Raw genomic sequence first — 19689 nt, 5'->3', positions numbered from 1 at the left:
CATAGTTTTTGCGTGTCTAGATTACCAAGCTCAATAAGACTTTACTCCTATTTACCACGGTTTTCTTAATTTTCTAGTATCTACTTTGTGTCATTTATTTGTTTAATCCTTTTTCCTCTCCTTCCTTTCCTGCTTTTATTATTCCGGTCATTTGAGTGTTTGATGTATTGGAAGCCCTTCCTGTTGTTCACCTTTGAAAACGTAGAGAAGATTAGCCATCATTATCACATTCTCTCTCTTCCTTGGAATTCTCTCCTCCAATAAAAGCAGAAGTGTTGCTGGAGAAGGTTGAAATGGACATTACTCATCGGACACCACCATCATGAAACCGTAGGATTCTCCTCAATTTAGAAAGAATCACCCCAAAGTCATTTTCGTTTTATTGAATTATAGTCTCTCCTAGTGGTGACTCCCAGTTCTGGGTGATAGTTAAGAAGTGAAATTGTGACTCCATGACTTCCTCCTGGATGAACATCTCTGGCATCTCCCTCTGGCCCAAATCTCTCCACTGTAATCTGGAAGTTCTTGCGTCTCATCTTCTGATTAGGATGCTGTCAGTAGGTTTGTGCACATGCACATGCATGCACAGTGTTGAGAAAGATGACAAAAAAGGAAGAATCCACAGTATTTTGCCTTTCCTGGCTTCATCAAACTCTGCCGCGGTAATCATTTCAGATTCTGGTGCTTTCCTGGCTTTCTAAACCACATTTAGAAAGGTCATTTATTTTCATATCTGTCTGTCATTGCACTGGTCCTTTGGAAGGGCTAGTGTTTTCCATTTATTTGTTACTACTGTTAATCATTACAAAATCTTATTATTACTGCCCATATATAAATCAGGAAAAACAAATTTGATTTCTAGCATTTTAATGTGGTTAAAAAAATTCATGAATAGAGGAAACTTCTTATGCAAATATAAGCAACTGACAGAGAATAAATATGGGCACAAACTCTTGCTATTATAATCATCTTTTGACCTCAGCCACCCTCTGGATAGCCAAAGTAATGACTGTTTGATATTTATTATAAAGCATATTAAATTCCTTGATTAACTGAACCTTTCATTCCTCTTTTTTGTTTCATGTAGCAGTGAAAATAGATTGTTCTATTATCATTCTTGCCAGGACATTTATAAAATGTATAAAATTATTCATAAATGTATTTTAAACTGGAGATATATTAATGTATTATTGGGTGTACTGAGCAGAAAACATTTCTTTTCACATTTGAATGGCAGGCACCTGATTATAAATTCACTTCCTACTGAATATTAATCGTCAACTCCATATGGCTGGTGGATAAAACTCTAAGAGGCACAGCCAGGAGATGTAAATTCTTACCCTCATCATGGACTTTTTATGTGATTTTGTTTAATTTTTAAAATAGACCGAGTGACCTTTGAATTTAAAAAAAAAAAAAAAAAAAGTCATTCCTCCCGAGAAGTCCAAGGGCAATATGATCTCAAGATGGGTTGTTATTTTCTTCCACTCCCCTTTTGGCTTCTGTGATCTGGCTCTCTTGGCCCTCTTCCTACATCTGACTGTTCCTTCTTGGTCTCCTGCTTCTTCTGCTCTGCTTAAAATGCTCGTGTTACTTAGAGTACGAACCTCAGTCCACTTCTCTTCTTGCCCTTGTTTTCTCAGGGCTTTCCCATTCACACCTGCAGTTTAGAGGTTCTGGCCTGTTCTTCAACTCTAGAGACCTCCCTGCCCTCAGGCCATTTCCACTGGGATGCCCTCCCTTCTGTACTTCCTTCTTTCTCCTTCACTCTGTTACCCCCACTCCACCTGTCCTGTGATGACCTCAAGTGGCTTGACTGCCGACTCCCCAGGACTCAGCCAGGCACTGGCATAAAGTCGGCACTCAGAATGTGCTCAGTGATTTAATGTCCACGGTTGAACCCCTTATCCTCCTGTGTCCAGTAGGCACACACTCAAAACACATGTCTTCCTGTGTTCTCTTTCTGAACGAATGGCATCACCATCCAGTTTCCCCTCCGACCTCTCTCTTCTCACACCACCCTGCTGCTGCTTTTTTTCCACATCCAGCCCTTTCGATTTTTTTTCTTTTTTTGTTTATTCATTCTGAGAGAGGGAGCATGTGTGGGAGGAGGGGCAAAGAGAGAGGAGAGAGAGAATCTCAAGCTGTGCTGTTAGTGCAGAGCCTGACACGGGGCTTGAACCCACAGACTGTCAGATCATGACCTGAGCCGAGATCAAGAGTCAGACACTTAACTGACTGAGCCACCCAGGTGCCCCAAGACCTTTAAATTCTATCTTATGTGTTTCTGAGTCCATTCCCTTCCTTCAGTCGCAAATATCACTACCGTGGTCCTTGGCTTTCCTCTCTCTCACCTGGACTGTGGTCATATCTCTTTGTATTTTAGCCTTCCAGTCTTCTCAAATCATCTTTCTTCAGAATACTATTGCCAGATTAATCTGTCCAAAGAACCTATGTGAACATGCCACCCTCCTACACTTACAAACCTACGAGGAAGAAAACTGCAAACTTTACCAAGACTACAAAAAGAAATAAATGCCGGGCATTTTCTGTGCTCCCCGTATGGGGTGACAGTAGGAAAGTGTTGATGCTTTGTAGGCTTGTTTTTTTTTTTTTCAGTTTACTACAGTGCTAATCAAGAACCCAAAGGGAGTTTTCTGAGAAAATTGGATAAAGTGATTCACTTATCTTATAAAATAAATGTGTGAGAATAAATATGAGAAACTGAAGTATAATTATCACCTTTGAGGTAAGGAAACTTGGCGTTGAACCTCAGCTCTGGTACATATGGTCTTGTGCACTTACCCCCTGCCCTTTACTATGTCTTCCTCTTGAAAATGGCATTATGGTAGGAACCACCTCTAAGAATTTTTGTGAGGATTAAATGGCATAGTGGCAGAATGCGGGTAGTATATTTCACACAATGTCTGGTACCTCAGAAATGCTTCATAAATATTAGCAGAGGCAAAAGAACATGAAAACCACAGCCCACATACACATACATACATGTTTACATAATATATAAAGATGAAAGAATAGTAATAGTGGTTGTCTCAATATGGTGGGGTTACAGATTTTTCTTATTTGTACCTTTTCTCCATTTTCTATAACTATCATTTGTCACTTTTTAAAAAAAAATTTTAATATTCATTTTTGAGAGACAGAGTGTGAGCTGGGGAGGGGCAGAGAGAGAACGAGACAAAGAATCCGAAGCAGGCTCCAGGCTCTGAACTGTCAGCACAGAGCCTAATGCGGGGCATGAACCCACGAACTGTGAGATCATGACCTGAGCTGAAGTTGGAAACTTAACCAACTGAGCCACCCAGGTGCCCCTGTCACTTTTTAAACAGAAATCTCTCAGTGACTTTCCACGTTTATGCAATAAATCCAGATTCCCTTACACTTCATTCAGTGCCCTCCATAACCTCATTCTGTTTTACTTCTCTCTCCTCATTGATTATGACTTTTTCCTGCCTACGTTTGAAGTCACCATGAATCCTGAATTACCTTACTCCCTGTACATATGGTTTCTTGCCTGCATGCCTTGCTCTCTCCTCTGTCTGTAATGTCCAATCCTGGCTTTGTCTTATTTCCTGTAGCTTCTCCTTGAAGATTTAGCTTATAGTCACTCATCAGATGAAGCATTAGGAGCACCATGTTAAAAGTATTTGATCTCGTGTCTGTTTTCCTCAGTGCAGTGTTTTTCTCCTGAATGAGGATTTTACCGGAATCTGGAAGCAAAATTTGATTACATTATAGTCCGTACAGTCAGGTTGCTTATAATTAGCAGGAGGAGAAAGGGATAAATACACGAAGGCAATAAATATTGTAGGATCTCTGATACAAGTACCTGCAGAGTTCAGTAGGGCAGAAAGAAGGGTGCAGGTAGTCCTTCTGGGGGCAGGTGAATTAGGGTGAAGAGTTCATGAATGTGTTCATTCAAGAGGTGATGCTTAAGTGGCTGAATAATGTTTCCTGGGCAGAACACATGGGGACAGGTGTTCTAGGCAGGGTGTGGGAGAAACACAACATGATGACGAGTCGTGTTTGAGGTCGGTCACCATGGTGCTTGGCACCGTAGAAGCTCAAAAATATTCAAACTGAACTGTATGCCCCCTCCTAGTATCCAGTGATTTGGAAGTTTGTGAATCCCCAGAAGTTGGATACCATATTTTATGTTTATGTGCTTCTGAGAATTTTTCTGGAGAATTTCACCTGATTTTCCCAGACAGTTGCACGGCCAATGAAAGGTTTAAAAATGTTTGACAAATGTTATAGCACAGGAAATAGGGGAAGTGAGGGGTGGAGGATAGAAAATGATGTGCAGATAAGCTGACTCATGCTGCAGCTGGTGGTCATGCCCCTGGCATCTACAGGGCAGTTACCTGCTGGAGCCACTGAGAGCCTGGTCATGCAGGCACTTCTTGTAATAGTCCCACACACTCTCTTCTTGCTCCTTTCACCAAGCAGGCTCATTCCTGTCTCTTCATTTGCTCCCACTGAGCCATTACAGTGTTCTCTCCCTGAGAGTCAAAGCAACTCTCCAGGGCAGGAAACATTATGGGGTTGAAAGACTGGGGAGAGAATGGAAGCACCATATGTTTTATTCTGAAAATAAAGTAAGGAGGTGAATATGTGAGAACAAGAAAGCAAATACAGTAACCAAAGCAATTTGGAGGAAATGGTATTAAATAGACTGCATTAAAAGACTGCAATGGCATTAACCCCCCAGAGACACTGTGGGTCAGCTCATTCATTCCTCAGAGCTGGCCAGTAAAGAGATGTGTGAATTATCCAACTCTTAGAATCCTCTTGGAATCCTTAGAATCCAACTCATAGCAGATCCAGGGTCCTCCTTCTCTACCCCTCTGTGCAGCTATAATAATACCCTCTATTATACCTTTGTTCTAGAACATATTGCACTGTGGTGGTGTAATTGTTGATACTCTTTTCTTGTATAAGGCATGACTGTCTTATGTTTGAATGCCCAGCATTTAGTGTTGGGCTCAGTTCATGTTTGTTAGAAGAATGAACTTGAGCTTTCTAGCCTGAAGGGAGTAGAGTTCATGGTTTAGCCTGCACACACCCATACACACAAACCCAAACAGCTGAAGATTTCCATTATCCTTTGCCTAAGGTGGCCCTCAAGTAAAAGCGCTAATCAAGGAAGGGAGCAGATCTTTTGCAAAGACAGGGGCTGTTCTTTTGAAGGGAGGTATTTGGTGCAGTATTGAGTTGGATGCAATATCAGATGCTGTCAGCTTGCTAACCAGTTTTGGTCAGCACAGGCAAAGCAAAGGACAAAGGTTACTGGAGCAGACACAGCGGGCACTGTTGGTCACACTTGGATCTGCCTCAAGAGCACCCACACACCCTCATCTGTGGCCCAAAGTCAAGTAACCTTCAGAAGCATAATGATTATGTAGTTGTATTTTTCAAAGCTCAGCACTCCAGGCATGAAGCAGGCAGCTGGTTGCCTTGCATGATGCTCAGCTCTGTTCAGAGGCATTCAGAGGCTCCCCAGCTAGCAGGGTGTGTGGGGAGCTTGCGGAGGGCTTAGGGGAGTCACAGATGTGTTTAAAGGAATGGAAGATTTAAAAATTAGAATGTCAAAGAAGGAACTGAAGGGGCGCTTCATGGTCTCAGGCATATGAAGTACACAGAGAATAGTGATTAGTATTTTCCAATTACTGAGGAACAAAGAACAGGAAAATTGTTCTGAACTATATCATGAGGGCTTCTGAAACGATGGAGTGTATTTGAAGATTATTGAAAATATCTTGATATATTTCTATCATGTTACCTTTATTATAGATAGCTGGTCATTTTAGACATTCAATTCATTTACACTGTTGCTTTCCCAGATTAGACACTTGCTGTAAAGAAGGAAAGGAAAATAAACTAGGGGTACTGCCTGAGCATCTCCTGACAACAGGCTCTGGGTTTTCCAACATCTCTGATTTACAGACATCGTACCATTTTAATGCCTGAGGGGTAGGTATTACCATCCCCATTTATTTATGGGGAATCTGAAGCCAGGAGCATGCAAGGTGACAATCAGAGGTGGCAATCCTCAGTCTATGTTATATGGTACTTCAGTCCTAAGTCTGTGTGACTCCAAAGGCCTTGCTTCTAACTTGTCTGTGAGATACAATGAGTCTAGTTTTCCTGAGGCTGTCTGGATGCCTCATTCTCCATGAGGAGAGACCTGGCCTGTCCCAGGTCCTGAAAACCTTCGCCTCTGAGTATAACTGTGTGTTTGTTCCAGTTTGGCATTTACATGTCCAAAACAAGCGTCTATTGCCATTTCTCAGCCTAGGCAAAGGATACTTATGGAGTAGCAAATCTGTAGTGCATGTTTTCTGGCATAGCAAAAAGAAAAAGAAGAAAAATAAATCTAATAAATAAATATCAAATAAATAAATCTAATAAATATCAAATAAATCTAATAAATATCAATAAATCTAATCTCATAAATATCAAATTTTGCCTCCACTGGCATGCCTGTGGATGATCTCCACCGTGAAGGCAAGCAGAGGTGGTATGTGGTATGTAAGTACATCAAAGATCTTAGCAAGGTGAATGATTCCCATGTACGTTGAGTTTGCTGGTGAGCAAACCTTCCTATCCCTGACGCTTGCTGTCCATATCTTTTTCTGATTGTATGCATTATACATGGGCATTTGTGGATATTTTGGAAAACACGGAAAATTTTAAATAAAGCAAAAATCCACCCCCCTAGTGCAACCACCCTAGGATAAACCAAACATGAGTACCTGAGTATGCTACTTTCTAGCCTTTTAGAAACACAGATGTAATTTCATGTCGTTTAGACCTAGGGTACCCCACCTTTTCATTTAACTTGCCTCATAAGCATTCCCTAATTATTTTATTTTTCATCATGGTAAAATACACATAACGTGATATTGGCCATTTTATCCATCTTCGAATGTGTAATTCAGGAATATTAGATAGTCACTGTTCTGTGTAACCATCCTTGCTTTGCATCTCCACAGCTTTTTTTTTATCCTTGGTATTCTCTATATTTAAAAATGCTTCACAAACCACACTTAAAACTGCATAATATCCAGCCATAGATAACTTACTTGAAAGCATTTACTACCAAACTTTCCACAGATGCTGATTTTTTTTTTAATTTTTTTTTTCAACATTTATTTATTTTTGCGACAGAGAGAGACAGAGCATGAACGGGGGAGGGGCAGAGAGAGAGGGAGACACAGAATCGGAAACAGGCTCCAGGCTCTGAGCCATCAGCCCAGAGCCCGACGCGGGGCTCGAACTCACGGACCGCGAGATCGTGACCTGGCTGAAGTCGGACGCTTAACCGACTGCGCCACCCAGGCGCCCCTCACAGATGCTGATTTTTGTGCTCACTATGATGTAGACTTTATGGCTAAGGTAGTGAAGCAAATGTGGTTTTTGCCTTCTTCTTGGACCTTAAGCCTGGTGAAGGAAGTAGCCAGAAGTGGGCAGTTGGAGTCCTGCACAGGGTGAGCGTGGGGGCCGGGGGTGCAAATGGGAAGAGAGCCCCTAACTTAGGTATAATTTACACAATCTTTCCTTGATTATTGTAGATCTAGTGTGTAGCAGATTTTTTTTAGCTGTTAGAAGTAATATTGTGAGATATTTGTAGGTGTAAATATTTGTTCACATTCAGACTATTTTATGAACGTTTTGAAAAGTGGAATTACTGAACTACTTACTACAACAGCAAAGTAAGAGGTATTCTTTTGGAGCACTGGTTATGGTTAACCCAAACTTCACCATTCTAAAGGTTGGGAGCTGCCACCAAGCATTTCCCTGGCCTGTTCCATCTTGTGAGCTCTACTGACCTTTTTAAATAAATGTATGTCTGACTTGTAGGATTATGTGAAGAGTTGGGGCTGAGAACTGAGTGTATCCAACTGGGAAGAGCTAAGGACAGGGGCAAAGGGAATATGGCTGAGGTTGACATTTAGTGTCACAGATGACATTTGAACTGTCCAGCTGGTTGACTCCCATCAAAGGCCTTGGTCTGACTCCTGCTTTAGGGCTGTGCTCTATGTGTGTGCTGACAGAGTTTGGCTTCCTTCTGTGAAATTAAGACTTGCAGACTTGAAGCTCATTGTGAAGTAAAAAGCCTATAAAAAAACAAAGTATCTGTTTATCATCTAAACAGAAATTTTTGGTCTATTATCAGTTGGAAGAGACTTTTGGATAGTATATAATCTTCCCTGTTCAGACCATAGATGAAGCTTCTGAGGTTTTGAAAACTTAAGAGACATTCTGAAGGAAACCAGTTGGGTAGATAGAGAAATCTCTCTTGAGTTCTCTTGTGGTTTACTCCATAACCTGCCCCATGTTATCTTAGCCTTTGTTCTTGTCCTTGGAGTTCTTCTCCTCTTTCTTTTAAATTCCTGATTTGGCTTTCTGCCATTTTCTTCCAAGATGCTGTTCATCTTCAGTGTTGCATACATATATGTGTTGGTTGATGTCTATCAATAGTCATCACGTTCTGCTGAAGTGTTTGCATGCCTTTTTCTGTGTTGGTCTTAGCCTACTAATTTGTTTGCCAACTGCCGTCTTCATCTTGGCCTAGGTGTTTATTGGAAAGTCCCTGTTGGCTCTGGCAAAAGTACCCAGTGATGTTTTATTTTGCTCCCTTTGTGTTAGCCCTTTTGAGTAATTTTGTAGGGTTTTGTTTTTTTTTATTAATGTTAAGTAGTACAACTTCCGGTGATGTAGTAAATATGGAAACCTGGTCTGGGGCCAAAGAGTAAATAGTTTTTAAATAGATCATTAATATTGAGAATCAAAATAGTACACAGATCTCTGATGTATTTATTTTATGATGACCGATAGATAACAATTAAGTTGGTAAAGCTTTACCACAAATACACATCGTTATATACATGTGCGTATACTTTTTTATGTATAGTAAATCTTGTAAGGTCAAACTTACAAAAAAGTTAACATTGCTTTGTGTTTGACAAAGTGCCATTATCTTCAGTAGAGCTTCATATCTAATGACTCTAAATATAGGACCAGAGGCCGGCCCCCTGACAATAATTAAAAAAAAGAACTTGAAAAGCCAGAGCACCAAATTTGGGCTGAGGCTGTCAGCCCCAGTATGAAGTGATTATTATGTAGTTGGAAAATCCTGTAGCTTAGATCCTAAACAATTTCTCGTAATCCATAGCTCAAAATAATTCAGAGTTATCAGGATCTTTCATTTTTGAGAGAAAGGAATGATTTCTCATTTATCTTAAGTCTTTTATGTTGGCAGTTCCATCCTTAATTAAAAAGGCATTGGCATTTTCATTATGAAAATGGTTTTCCTGGACTTATAGCTGAGTCCATTAATTTGGTGTTTCAAAACTGATTGGCATTAGCCTGTTAGTTACTTTTATATAAAAACAACTTAAAAATTCATTTTCGAGTGTCTTGACTTTAAAGACCATTCCAGACATCTGTTCCTCCTGGGTCTACTGGATCGATGTTGTTAAGTTCTGGAGAACTAGGGAATAATTATAGCACACTCCACTTCCAAAAAAGATGACAGCCATTATCACTGTTTAAGGCACTTGAGGAGAGCCTAAGTAGACGCACCCTAGATGAATACCTTACACTTGTTCTCTCTCTCATTTTCTTCCATATCTTTCAGTGTAGAGAGATAAATGTAATAGCAATGATATTTCCTTAAATGCTTACTATCAAGCCATGTGTTATGTCCTGTTAGCATTCATAACAGTCCTATGAAGATAGGTAGTATGATGCCCATTTCACACATTGGGAGGCTGAGACTCCCCAAGAGGTCACCTGATTAACCCCCTGACACCTCTTGACTGATCGATCCTTGTCATTCCCCTACCACCTCTGTTCCCTTCTGCACATCACTGCTGGTCCCATCTGTGTTCTTTATAACATTCTCCTCCAGACACACCTTCTAAGAGTCCACACTGCATAGGGATAAAGCCCAGATTTCAGCATGTGTACAGGTTGACCCCAACTTCTTTGACTTTATACCCCACAACCTCCTTACAAGAATCTGCACTAGATTCTTACACAAAGGTGTACTTCCCCAGCTGTTTCTCCTGCAAATGGCTATTATTTGCCAGACACTCCATTAGGATCGTAGGTAAAGTTCTTACCTTCAAAACTTTAGACTAGTAGCAAGATAGATGTGCACATACATCACTTCTCCTTAACTTTTATGTATCTAATCCCAGATTGGCTTACAGCATTTGCCCTTGGTGAAAGTTTCCCGTACCATTCAAGGCAAAAGTTGATTCCACCTTTCTCTGAATGAAGCCTGAACTGACTGTACCAAATATTTATCTTCAAGTTTTAATCTTATTTTCATGTGCCTGGATCTTAGCCCACTTCTCGGTTATAGACTCTATAGGCAAAGTCTGTGATTTTAATATATCTTTGATTTTTAAATTATATTTTTAAAGAAAAGATTAATTTGTAAAAAATCTATAAAATGTCATAAAGAAATTTCAGCATTGGGCCACCATATTTTTAATATATTGCATGATGGTCTGAGACCACATGTGTTAAAGTATAAAAAATTAGGTTGGCACACAAAAGTGGCATGTCATTTGTTTTTCTGGATGTTTAAAAAAAAAACTGGCACCAAGGTTTTGTTTTGTTTTTTAATTTTTTTAATTGAATTAATAATATTACTGTGATACCTTCCTTTTCACTAGTTATCAGCACAGGAAGAAAGCCTTTTGAACATGAACCAGGCCTTTAAAAGACGCTAATAAATCTCTTGAGTGCTAGTCCTTCAAGTTATGGGACTTGTTAAAAATACCATAAATGGTAAGTGAATGAGCAAATGGAGTCCTGACTAGGGAGTTTGGAAACCTGTTCTATTCCTGACACAAGCCACTTAAAGGGGGGTGACTCTGATGTCAGAGGCACAGTGAGCCCCGATGTCTTTGCGTACCAAATGTGGCCCCGATTTCTTTGTCCGCTATGATGCATGCCAAAGGATGCATCATAGCAGACATTGTGGGTTTTTGACACATTAAATACTTTTATGGGTGCCTCTCCCCATGTTGTGTTAGTTGAACTTCATTCATCTGTTGGTTTATAGATAAATTTATTTTCTCATAGTTCTGGAGGGTGGAAGTCCAAGGTCAAACTGTTGGCACATTTGTTTTCTTCTGAGGCTTCTCTCCTTGGCTTGCAGCTGCCACCTTCTCGCTGTGTCCTCATATGGTCTTTTCTCTATGTGTGCATATCTTTGCGTGTGGGGTCTTTCTGTCTGGATCTTCTCTTTAAAGCCAGTCAGCTTGGATCAGGGATCACTCAAATGGCCTCATTTTAACTTCATCACCTCTTTAAGGTGCATACAGTTATATTCTGTGTATGGGGAGTTAAGGCTTCAGCATTTTGAGGATTTTGAGGAGACACAATTTAGCACATAACATCTATTTAAAATAACCTTCATTTATTTTATATAGAGACTAGTAAAAAGAAGAAACCAAAAATAGCCTTCTACCTAGTTAGTGCCTATTGTTAAAGAGGGAGGGTAAGAACATGAAAAGATAATTCAAACTGTATTCAAGGTTATAAAAGGAAATTGGATGCTCTCCTAGTCCCTTCCTTCCACACTAAGGCAACCTCTTTAAATATATTTACACAAATGTTTACTATGCGGAGTCCAGGTACATTTTTTCTCTGAACTTAATGTATCACACAAAACACAGATCTCTCGGTATCTACACACCCTCTGTATGACTACATTGTATTCCATTGTATATGTCCTGTATTTTAATGTAACTAGTGACCATTTAATGGGCATTTGTTTCTAGGTACCTTCCCCAACCCTTGCCTCCATTACAAATAATGGATTTGGATTCCTTTTAAATACACATCACGGAGAGAAGAGGGATGAGCTACCTAATAAAAACAACTGGCATTCGGTTTGGGTAAAGGCAGCCTTTTTTTTCACCTTCCTGTTTTTTGGCCCTTATTAGTTGCTGTGAAAGGTATTTCAGTCTTTCTTACCCTCCAGCCCCTGACCATATGCCACAACGTCCTTCCTGAATAATGTGGAAGGAGGGGCTTCCCCTGGCAGCATTAGGTCATATCACGCCGCTGTCCTTCCTCCTACGGAAGAAAGGTCTATCTGAATCATGAACAGGCAGAAACTATTTTTAGTTAAGTAGAACAGTTTTTCTTGTAAGAATTGCTGTTTCCGTGCCCACGATGGCACATGAATCCTTTCTGGCTGCTTCTACCCTTTGGAGAGGGGCCAGCTTTCTAATGGAATGTAAGCAGTCTTACTGCTAATCAAGATTTACAGCTGAGACTGAGATGCCCGGCCGCTCATTGGATTTGCAGACCCTCTAAGCTAGCAGCGGCGACTCTGAGACAAGTGCAGTGCAGAGGCCACCCGTCCTGTTCTCCAGGCCCTCCCTCCGTCCTCAGGCCCGGCCTCTCAGCCACGGGTATCATCTGGCATTATTTTGTAAGCTGTGCCACGGTGCAGATGTTCTTTGCTGAAGAATTACTTTCATTTCTGACTCATTTCAGGAAATGAGGCAGTCTATCAGAGGTGTTCTTCATTTTCAGACCCATGGAGAATTCATTTTCTCCTGGGATTTCTAACCACATGTGGGCAGTGCTTTATTTACCCAGATGTGAGAAATAACAGTAATGAACAGCCCTCTTCCAAAGCAGGCCTTACTTCCCGGCAGAATCCAATGTGAAGACCCACAGGAGCTTATGCTCTTATTAATGTAAATATTTCTGAGGTTTTGGTTTTGTGTGATGCTTGTGGACATGCTGTGTGTATGGGCTTCGGTGCAAGAAAAATATAATTTAGCAACAGAGTTAAAAGGTAGTCTGGAGTGTTTCTAATTACTGTTTGTTTAGTTCACCATTGCCCTAATAAGTGGATTTAAGTAACCTTGGGGGTAGGGAATGTAGTGTTCATATTCTAGTCAGCCATGCAAATCAAACTCTAACTCAGTATTGCAGAGAACACGCCGTGGAGTCATTTTATATGTATTCCACTGAATTTTAAATTTAGAACTGAGAGCATTTTGGAATGGGCATTTTCTACCTGTCCTGCATCGGCATGAATTGTGTACAGGTCCAAAATCAACTCTACTGTGTGCTACAACCTTATTAAAATTTTTTTTTCAACGTTTATTTATCTTTGGGAGAGAGAAAGAGAGAGAGAGAATGAATGAATGAATGAGCAGGGGAGGAGCAGAGAGAGAGGGAAACATAGAATCTGAAGCAGGTTCCAGGCTCTGAGCTGTCAGCACAGAGCCCGACATGGGGCTCGAACCCACAAACTGAGATCATGACCTGAGCTGAAGTCAGATGCTTAACCGACTGAGCCATTGAGGCACCCCACTACAACGCCATTTAAAATCCATCAGTGGTCTTTGACATTCAGTTCTCTTTTTAATTTGAAATAAAAGAGAGGGAGAGACTTAAAAGTTTCTCTTTCCTTTTTTTCCCCATCCTTCAGTGGCTGTAATAGGAAATGGAAGTATTAAAGGGACCTAGAGCAGTGGTTCTGTCAACCTTGGCTGCACCTTGGAATCAGCCTGGGAACTTTAAAAACTACAGATGCCTGGGTCCCACCCGCAGAGATTCTGGGTTAACTGTTTGGCATGCAGCCTGCCTTGGGATTCTTCAAAAGCTCCCCAGTGGATGTTATTGTGCTCTAGATGCTGAGAACCACAGACATGAGAGACCTCTCATCCAGGGGTTCCCAGCCCTGGCTGCAGAGTAGCATCACCTGGAAAGCTGTTGAAAGAAACACAGATGCCCCCCAGTTGAAACCACATTTCTAGAGGAGGGAGCCAGTATTGCTAGAAAGCCCCCAGATGATTCCGATGCACAGCAAGGGTTAAGGCAAGCTGACATAATCTAACCATCGCATATCACAGGTGAGAAAAACATGGTCGTATCCCAGTTGTTGCAGGAGCAAGTTTGGGACTCAGGTCTGACCCTCCAACTGGTCTCTGCTGCCCGACACCACCCCCTGGTATTTGTCCGTTGTATTTATTGATGCTTCCTCATCCTTCAGGTGATGTTCCTGCCTCCAGGAGGCCTTTTCTGACTCCTCATACTCTCCACTCATCCAGTCGGGGTAAGATGCCCTTCTTTTATATTTGAACAGTGCCTCGAGCTCTCCTCTAAGACTGTCAACTCTGGGATGACAGGAGTCGTCCTTTCTGTAACATGCTGGCAAGGTGTAGGCTCCCAGATAATTTGTTGAGTCGAGGTTCCCTGATTCTTTACTTTTCAGTTAGTCCACATGGACTGCTAACAAGAATCCATGTCTGTATGTTAGCTTCTGAAAATAGCTTCTGAAAGCAAAAGTCATTTATTTTTCTAGGGCCCACTGTCCTGTGGGTCAAGATCTCATACACAAGGACTCCCCATCCCTACCTTCCAGAACAGAGGTTTTGGAGAAAAAAGAATTCACGGGGCTTTTGATAACAATGAAAATAAAATTTCAGTGACCTCACAAGTTGTTACTTAAAACATCTGGGGACTTTTGGATAACGTACTTATGAGTGTGTATGGCATCAGTGGAAGGGAGTATGTGGCATTTATTTTAAGACAAAAAGTTGTATGAGGAAAATAATGCTATTTCATGGAAATATGTTTTAGGGATTAAATTATGTCCTTTATCATACTGCATATAAAACTCGGAGAAGCCACATTCTGTTAGCATAGCTGAATTAAATCCTTTGGCTTCTCTGGATTCATACATTAAATTCTTTTCAGTTGATTTAAAAAAAAAAAAAAAAACTGTCTTCTGTCATCCCACTTTACTTAAGGTCATGCTTGGTCAGTGTCTTATTTTTATTTGAAAAACATTTCCAGGTTTGCAGTATTTGTGTTTATTCTTGTAGCTGTACCAGAGATTTGTCTCAGAAAGCAGATTGCAACTAGTATCTCTTCAGTTGAAGAGGCCAGGAGGCTGCACACAGGAGTAACGGAGAATTTGAGGCTTATGTGGAGAATTTGAAGCTTTTGGAGCCTAGACTATAAACTGGACTGAGTTATAGGGTAAATGTGAAAATGATGTTAAGACGTTGCAGCCAGGAGAGAATGATGGGAGTGTGTGGGCTCGTTCTGAAGTCTTAGACTTCTAGGCTACTGCTTTATCCACTCAGGTCATGATCTCATGGTTTTGTGGGTTCGAGCCCCATGTCAGGCTCCGTGCTGACAGTGCAGAGCCTGCATGGGATTCTCTGTCACCCTTTCTCTCTACCCCCCCCCCCCCCCATTCACAATGTCTCTCTCTCAAAATAAATAAATAAATAAAAAAACTTAAGAAAAAGGAAAGTGGCAGTGTGGCAGCAGGTAAGTGAAGCCACCATATAGTCGGGAATCTTCCTTAAACAAATATTCTTAAAAATTTCAGGAAAAAGCTAAGTCATTTAGCTGGAGGGAAATGTAAAACGCTTTTATATTAAAATATTTTTGATTATACTGTGGAATATAAAGTGCAACCTTTTGCATGACTTTTTTTTTTTTTTAATTTTTTTTTTCTTTCAACGTTTTTTTTAATTTATTTTGGGGACAGAGAGAGACAGAGCATGAACGGGGGAGGGGCAGAGAGAGAGGGAGACACAGAATCGGAAACAGGCTCCAGGCTCCGAGCCATCAGCCCAGAGCCTGACGCGGGGCTCGAACTCACGGAGCGCGAGATCGTGACCTGGCTGAAGTCGGACGCTTAACCGACTGTGCCACCCAGGCGCCCCAGCATGACTTTTTTTTTAAAGGTGAAATGTGAAATTTTAGAGAAGCACTTCTGTCCAGTCTCTCCTTTGCTGCTATTTGGGTGGAAAATGAACAGACTGATACAACTTTGCTAAGGAACCAGCCTCCATCATGCTAATTACAGAGGCTCAGCAGCGTGCTGTGGAAGAGAAGGGGAATGGGGGAGAGGAGCTTTATTAAACACATAAGACACAGTGTTCAGTGTTTCGACCACGTTGTGTCATCAAATCTCTAGGACTGCCCTGCAAATTAGGACTTAATTCACACCAGCTTTTATGTGCGAGGACATATATATGCACCTGTCCACTACGGAGCAGAGCCAGAATTTAAATCCAGGTCTGTCTGATTCCACAGTCCCTGTAATTTTCTTTACTAACAGGACCTCTTAGTCACGAGAGTGGAAAAGTCTCCAGAGGACAGTATTTACTGGTAGAAGTGGGCTGACTTTCAGCTTCCTTTACAGTTGTTATTGAACATTAATAGGGTAACATTTATAAGCTTCTGTGACATGGTTAAAAGCACTTCTTCGTAATGTTCTATAAAGTTCTGACTTTAAAACGGCATGCCGTTGTTGCAGTGGTGTAGAGTTCAGGCGTATTCATCGCCATGATTTGAAGAGGGGAAAGGAATAGTCAGCAATGACCATTTTTGGTCCAAACACAGGGAGAATTTTGTAAATTCATCTCTCAGATGTCACGCATTTGACTTGAGGGAGGCAGCAAAGCAAAATGGTTGATAGTTTGCACTTTGCCATGTGATTCCTGGGTTTTAGAGGCCTGGCGCCGTTGCCTACTAGCTGTGTGATCTTGGACAAGTCACCTAACCCCTTGGTGCCTTAGTTTCGTCATCAAAAAGGCAGGGATAATAACAGCTTGATTAAACTTGCTGTTTTGAGAATTAAATAACATAAGGCATATAAAGAGCTTGGAACATTGTGTGAGAGAAAGTAAGTGCTCAGTAGATGTTTAGCTATTCTCAGTGGACAGAAGCTAGATGCTACATGACCCAGCAACCCCACTGCTAGGTATTGACTTGAGAAATGAAAACCCGTGTCCACAAAAGACCCTCTAGTGAAAGTTTATAGAAGTTTTATTCATAATTAGCAAAACGTGGAAATAAATGTCCACCAGCTGGCAAATGGATAGGCTATGGTACATCCACACAATGGAATAGTGTTCAGTAGCAAAAAGGAACACATTACTGATGCAGGCCAACAACATGGATAAATCTCAAAAGTGTTCTGCTTAGTGAAAGAAGCCAGATAGAAGAGGCTGTGTATGATTTGATTCCGTGTATATGACATTCTGAAAAGACAAAACTACAGTTTTGTCTCCCTACAGGGAGACATCGGATGGTTGCTTGCCAAGGACCAGAAGCAAGCAGAGAAGATTGAGTGTGGAGGGGCAAGGGAAGGCTCTTTGGGGTGATGGAAATACTCTGTATCTTAATTGTCCCGGAGGTTACATGACTACACATTAGTCAAAACGCATCAGACTTAGGGTAAATTTTTTTCCCATGTATAATAAGTTAAACCTTAGTAAACCTGATTAATAATAATAATAAAAAAAAAGTCAGGTGCTGCATCACATGACAAATAGTGGGAGAAAAGGGATTTAGAAACAGTAATCGGAAGTGGCAGAAACTGAAGATATTTTGCAGTTTCAAGGACTATGGACGATGGGTGGAATGATTTCATTAATTTTTCTCTCACAGGCTGTGAGTTAGAAAAATATAGAAACCTGTGGAATGGTTCTGTCCTACCCAAGCACACCTGATTCTCTTTGCTGTGCGCAGTGGTCTGCTACCCCATTTCTTTTAAGCCTACCGACGAGAGCTGCTTGTATTTCTCAGGCCTGGGGATCTCCTGGGTTGCTTCCCAGGAGAATCCTGAAGGAGGGAGGGCTGGCTGTGTGACGAGGCATTCATGGAAACAGAGCGTTGGTGTTCTAGATGAACTGAGGGTTACTATTCCAGTTTATTAAGTAGTCTGAGTGCATTTATGGATAAGATATGTTATCTCAGCGCATTGTTCATTCATCATGAGTCATGGAGGCCCTGGCCCTTGATCACGGAGCTCATGCTTATCGTTAGCAGCACTGGGCACAGCTGACCACTCCCTCCTTCCTGAAATTCTTTCTGTGCATGGCTTCTGTGGTGCTGCTCCATTTTGATTCCGCTTGCAACCGCGCTTGTCTTTTCTGTCCCCTCTGCTGGATCCTTCTCTTCCTAGTCCTGGCCTCTAAACGATGGAGTGCCAACAGCTTTGTGCTCTGGCCGCTTCCCATCTCAGCTCACTACTTAGGTGATAGTCATTTCCATCTATTTGGTGATGACTTCCATATCTGCCTCCCTGATCTCTGTCTCTCCCTGGCTTTTCAGCTGCTTGCTTTACCTCTCCACTTGGCTATACTCTTGCAAACATGGCATCTCCAAAACCAACTTCTGGTTTGTTTTCTAAACCTACACTTCTTCCTCTTTTCATCATCTCGGCAGTGACTTCACCCAGTTGCTCAATCCCTCAAACCTAAAGTCTTCCTGGATCGCTGCCTTTCCTTCACACCTCATGTCGGACCCATTAGCATCTATCCCAAGCCCAAGCACTCCTCATCTCCCAACTCGTACCTGAGTCTAAACCCAGGCCTTCACCATGTCTTGCTGGGACTTTGAATCACTTCCTCAGCCCTCTTCCTGCCTCTATCCATTACCTTATGGTCTGAGTTCACACAACAGCCATGGGGATTCTTCTGTATTATACTTTTATACTAGGTGCAGTGGCTTCTCTACAAACAGTATGAAGTGCAGGCTCCTAACCGTGTACCATAAGACCCCCGCCACCTCCTTGTCCCCATGTCTTCTTGCTATGCCTGTCTCTCATGGTGCTCCAGCTACACCGGCCCCTCACTGTCCCTCGATGTGTCCCCCTCCTTCCCGGAATGCTCTTCTCATCCTCCTCTCCACCTGCTCTCACCTCCCAACCCTTTTCCGTCTAGGATTCTTGCTCTTGGGGCTTCATTCAGTTCTCCTTCAGATGCCACCCCTTAGAGCTCGCTGTCCTCCCTTACTCATCGATCCCAAATAGCACTGTTAACTCTCTGTTCCCTTCACGTGCTTTATTTGACTTCAGAGCATTTATCTCTACCTGAAATTAACTTTGTGTGTTTTGTTTATTGCCTCTGTCCCCCAGTAGGTCATAAGCTGCATAGGAACACTGTTGTGGTGCTCAATAAGTGTCTTTTGAATGACTGAAGGAATAAGTGAATTAATGCTCAGATACCCCTATATTAAAAATTAAAGAACCTTCCTCAACCCTAATATCCCTCTCCCTCTCTCACCCCATTTCTCTATCTTTGTTAAGGGAGAATCCCTAAATGTTGTGTAGGTATACTACCCATTTCCTCTTCACTCTGCTGCGATCTGGGGTCTTTTCCCTTCACTCTGGTGAAATTTCTCAGGGTCATTCAAGCTGTATGTGTTGCTGCTTCTAGTAGATACATTCCTATCCTGTCTTACATTTAGTTTTTTTTTTTTTTTAGTTTATTTATTTATTTTGAGAGAGACAGAGATGGCACGAGCAGGGGGAGGGACAGAGAGAGAGGGTGAGAGAGAACCCCAAGCAGGCTCCATGCTGCCAGCGCAGAGCCTGATGTGGGGCTCGAACTCATGAACCAGGAGATCATGACCTGAACTGAAACCAAGAGTTGGACGCTTAACCAACTGAACCACCCAGGTGCCCCTTACGTTTAGTTTTATTATGGAACATCAGTTTCCTGAAAAGGGACTTTTTCTGTGTTGTTACCTGTTAATGTCTTCGGCATCTCGCACAGTGCCTGGCACATAATAGGTGCCAGAAGTGGCGTTCTTGTGTTTCTACGTGTCGTGTCCTGTTGTGAGATGTTTGACATGAGTCCTCACTTCCAG

General features: G+C 41.7%; 1 protein-coding gene across 2 annotated transcripts in view; it reads left to right on the top strand.

Annotated features, from left to right (window-relative positions):
• The window catches only part of ANO6 (anoctamin 6), a 199765-nt gene that overhangs the window by 33246 nt on the left and 146830 nt on the right, over positions 1-19689 (top strand). The window contains exon 2 of one of the 2 annotated variants that reach the window (XM_086713599.1): positions 14063-14125. The exons of the other annotated variant lie outside the window; for it this stretch is intronic. Within the exon in view, the coding sequence (XP_086569725.1) occupies positions 14063-14125 (63 nt within the window). The remainder of the gene's footprint in view (positions 1-14062; positions 14126-19689) is intronic. 2 annotated transcript variants of the gene reach the window in all.

This window comes from Puma concolor, chromosome B4 (assembly GCF_028749965.1).
Source record: "Puma concolor isolate L17-30 chromosome B4, mPumCon1.1.hap2, whole genome shotgun sequence".
In the NCBI taxonomy this organism is placed as follows: domain Eukaryota; kingdom Metazoa; phylum Chordata; class Mammalia; order Carnivora; family Felidae; genus Puma; species Puma concolor.
The sequence above is the reverse complement of the archived record's forward strand: the minus strand, read 5'-3'. Positions and strand labels throughout refer to the sequence as shown.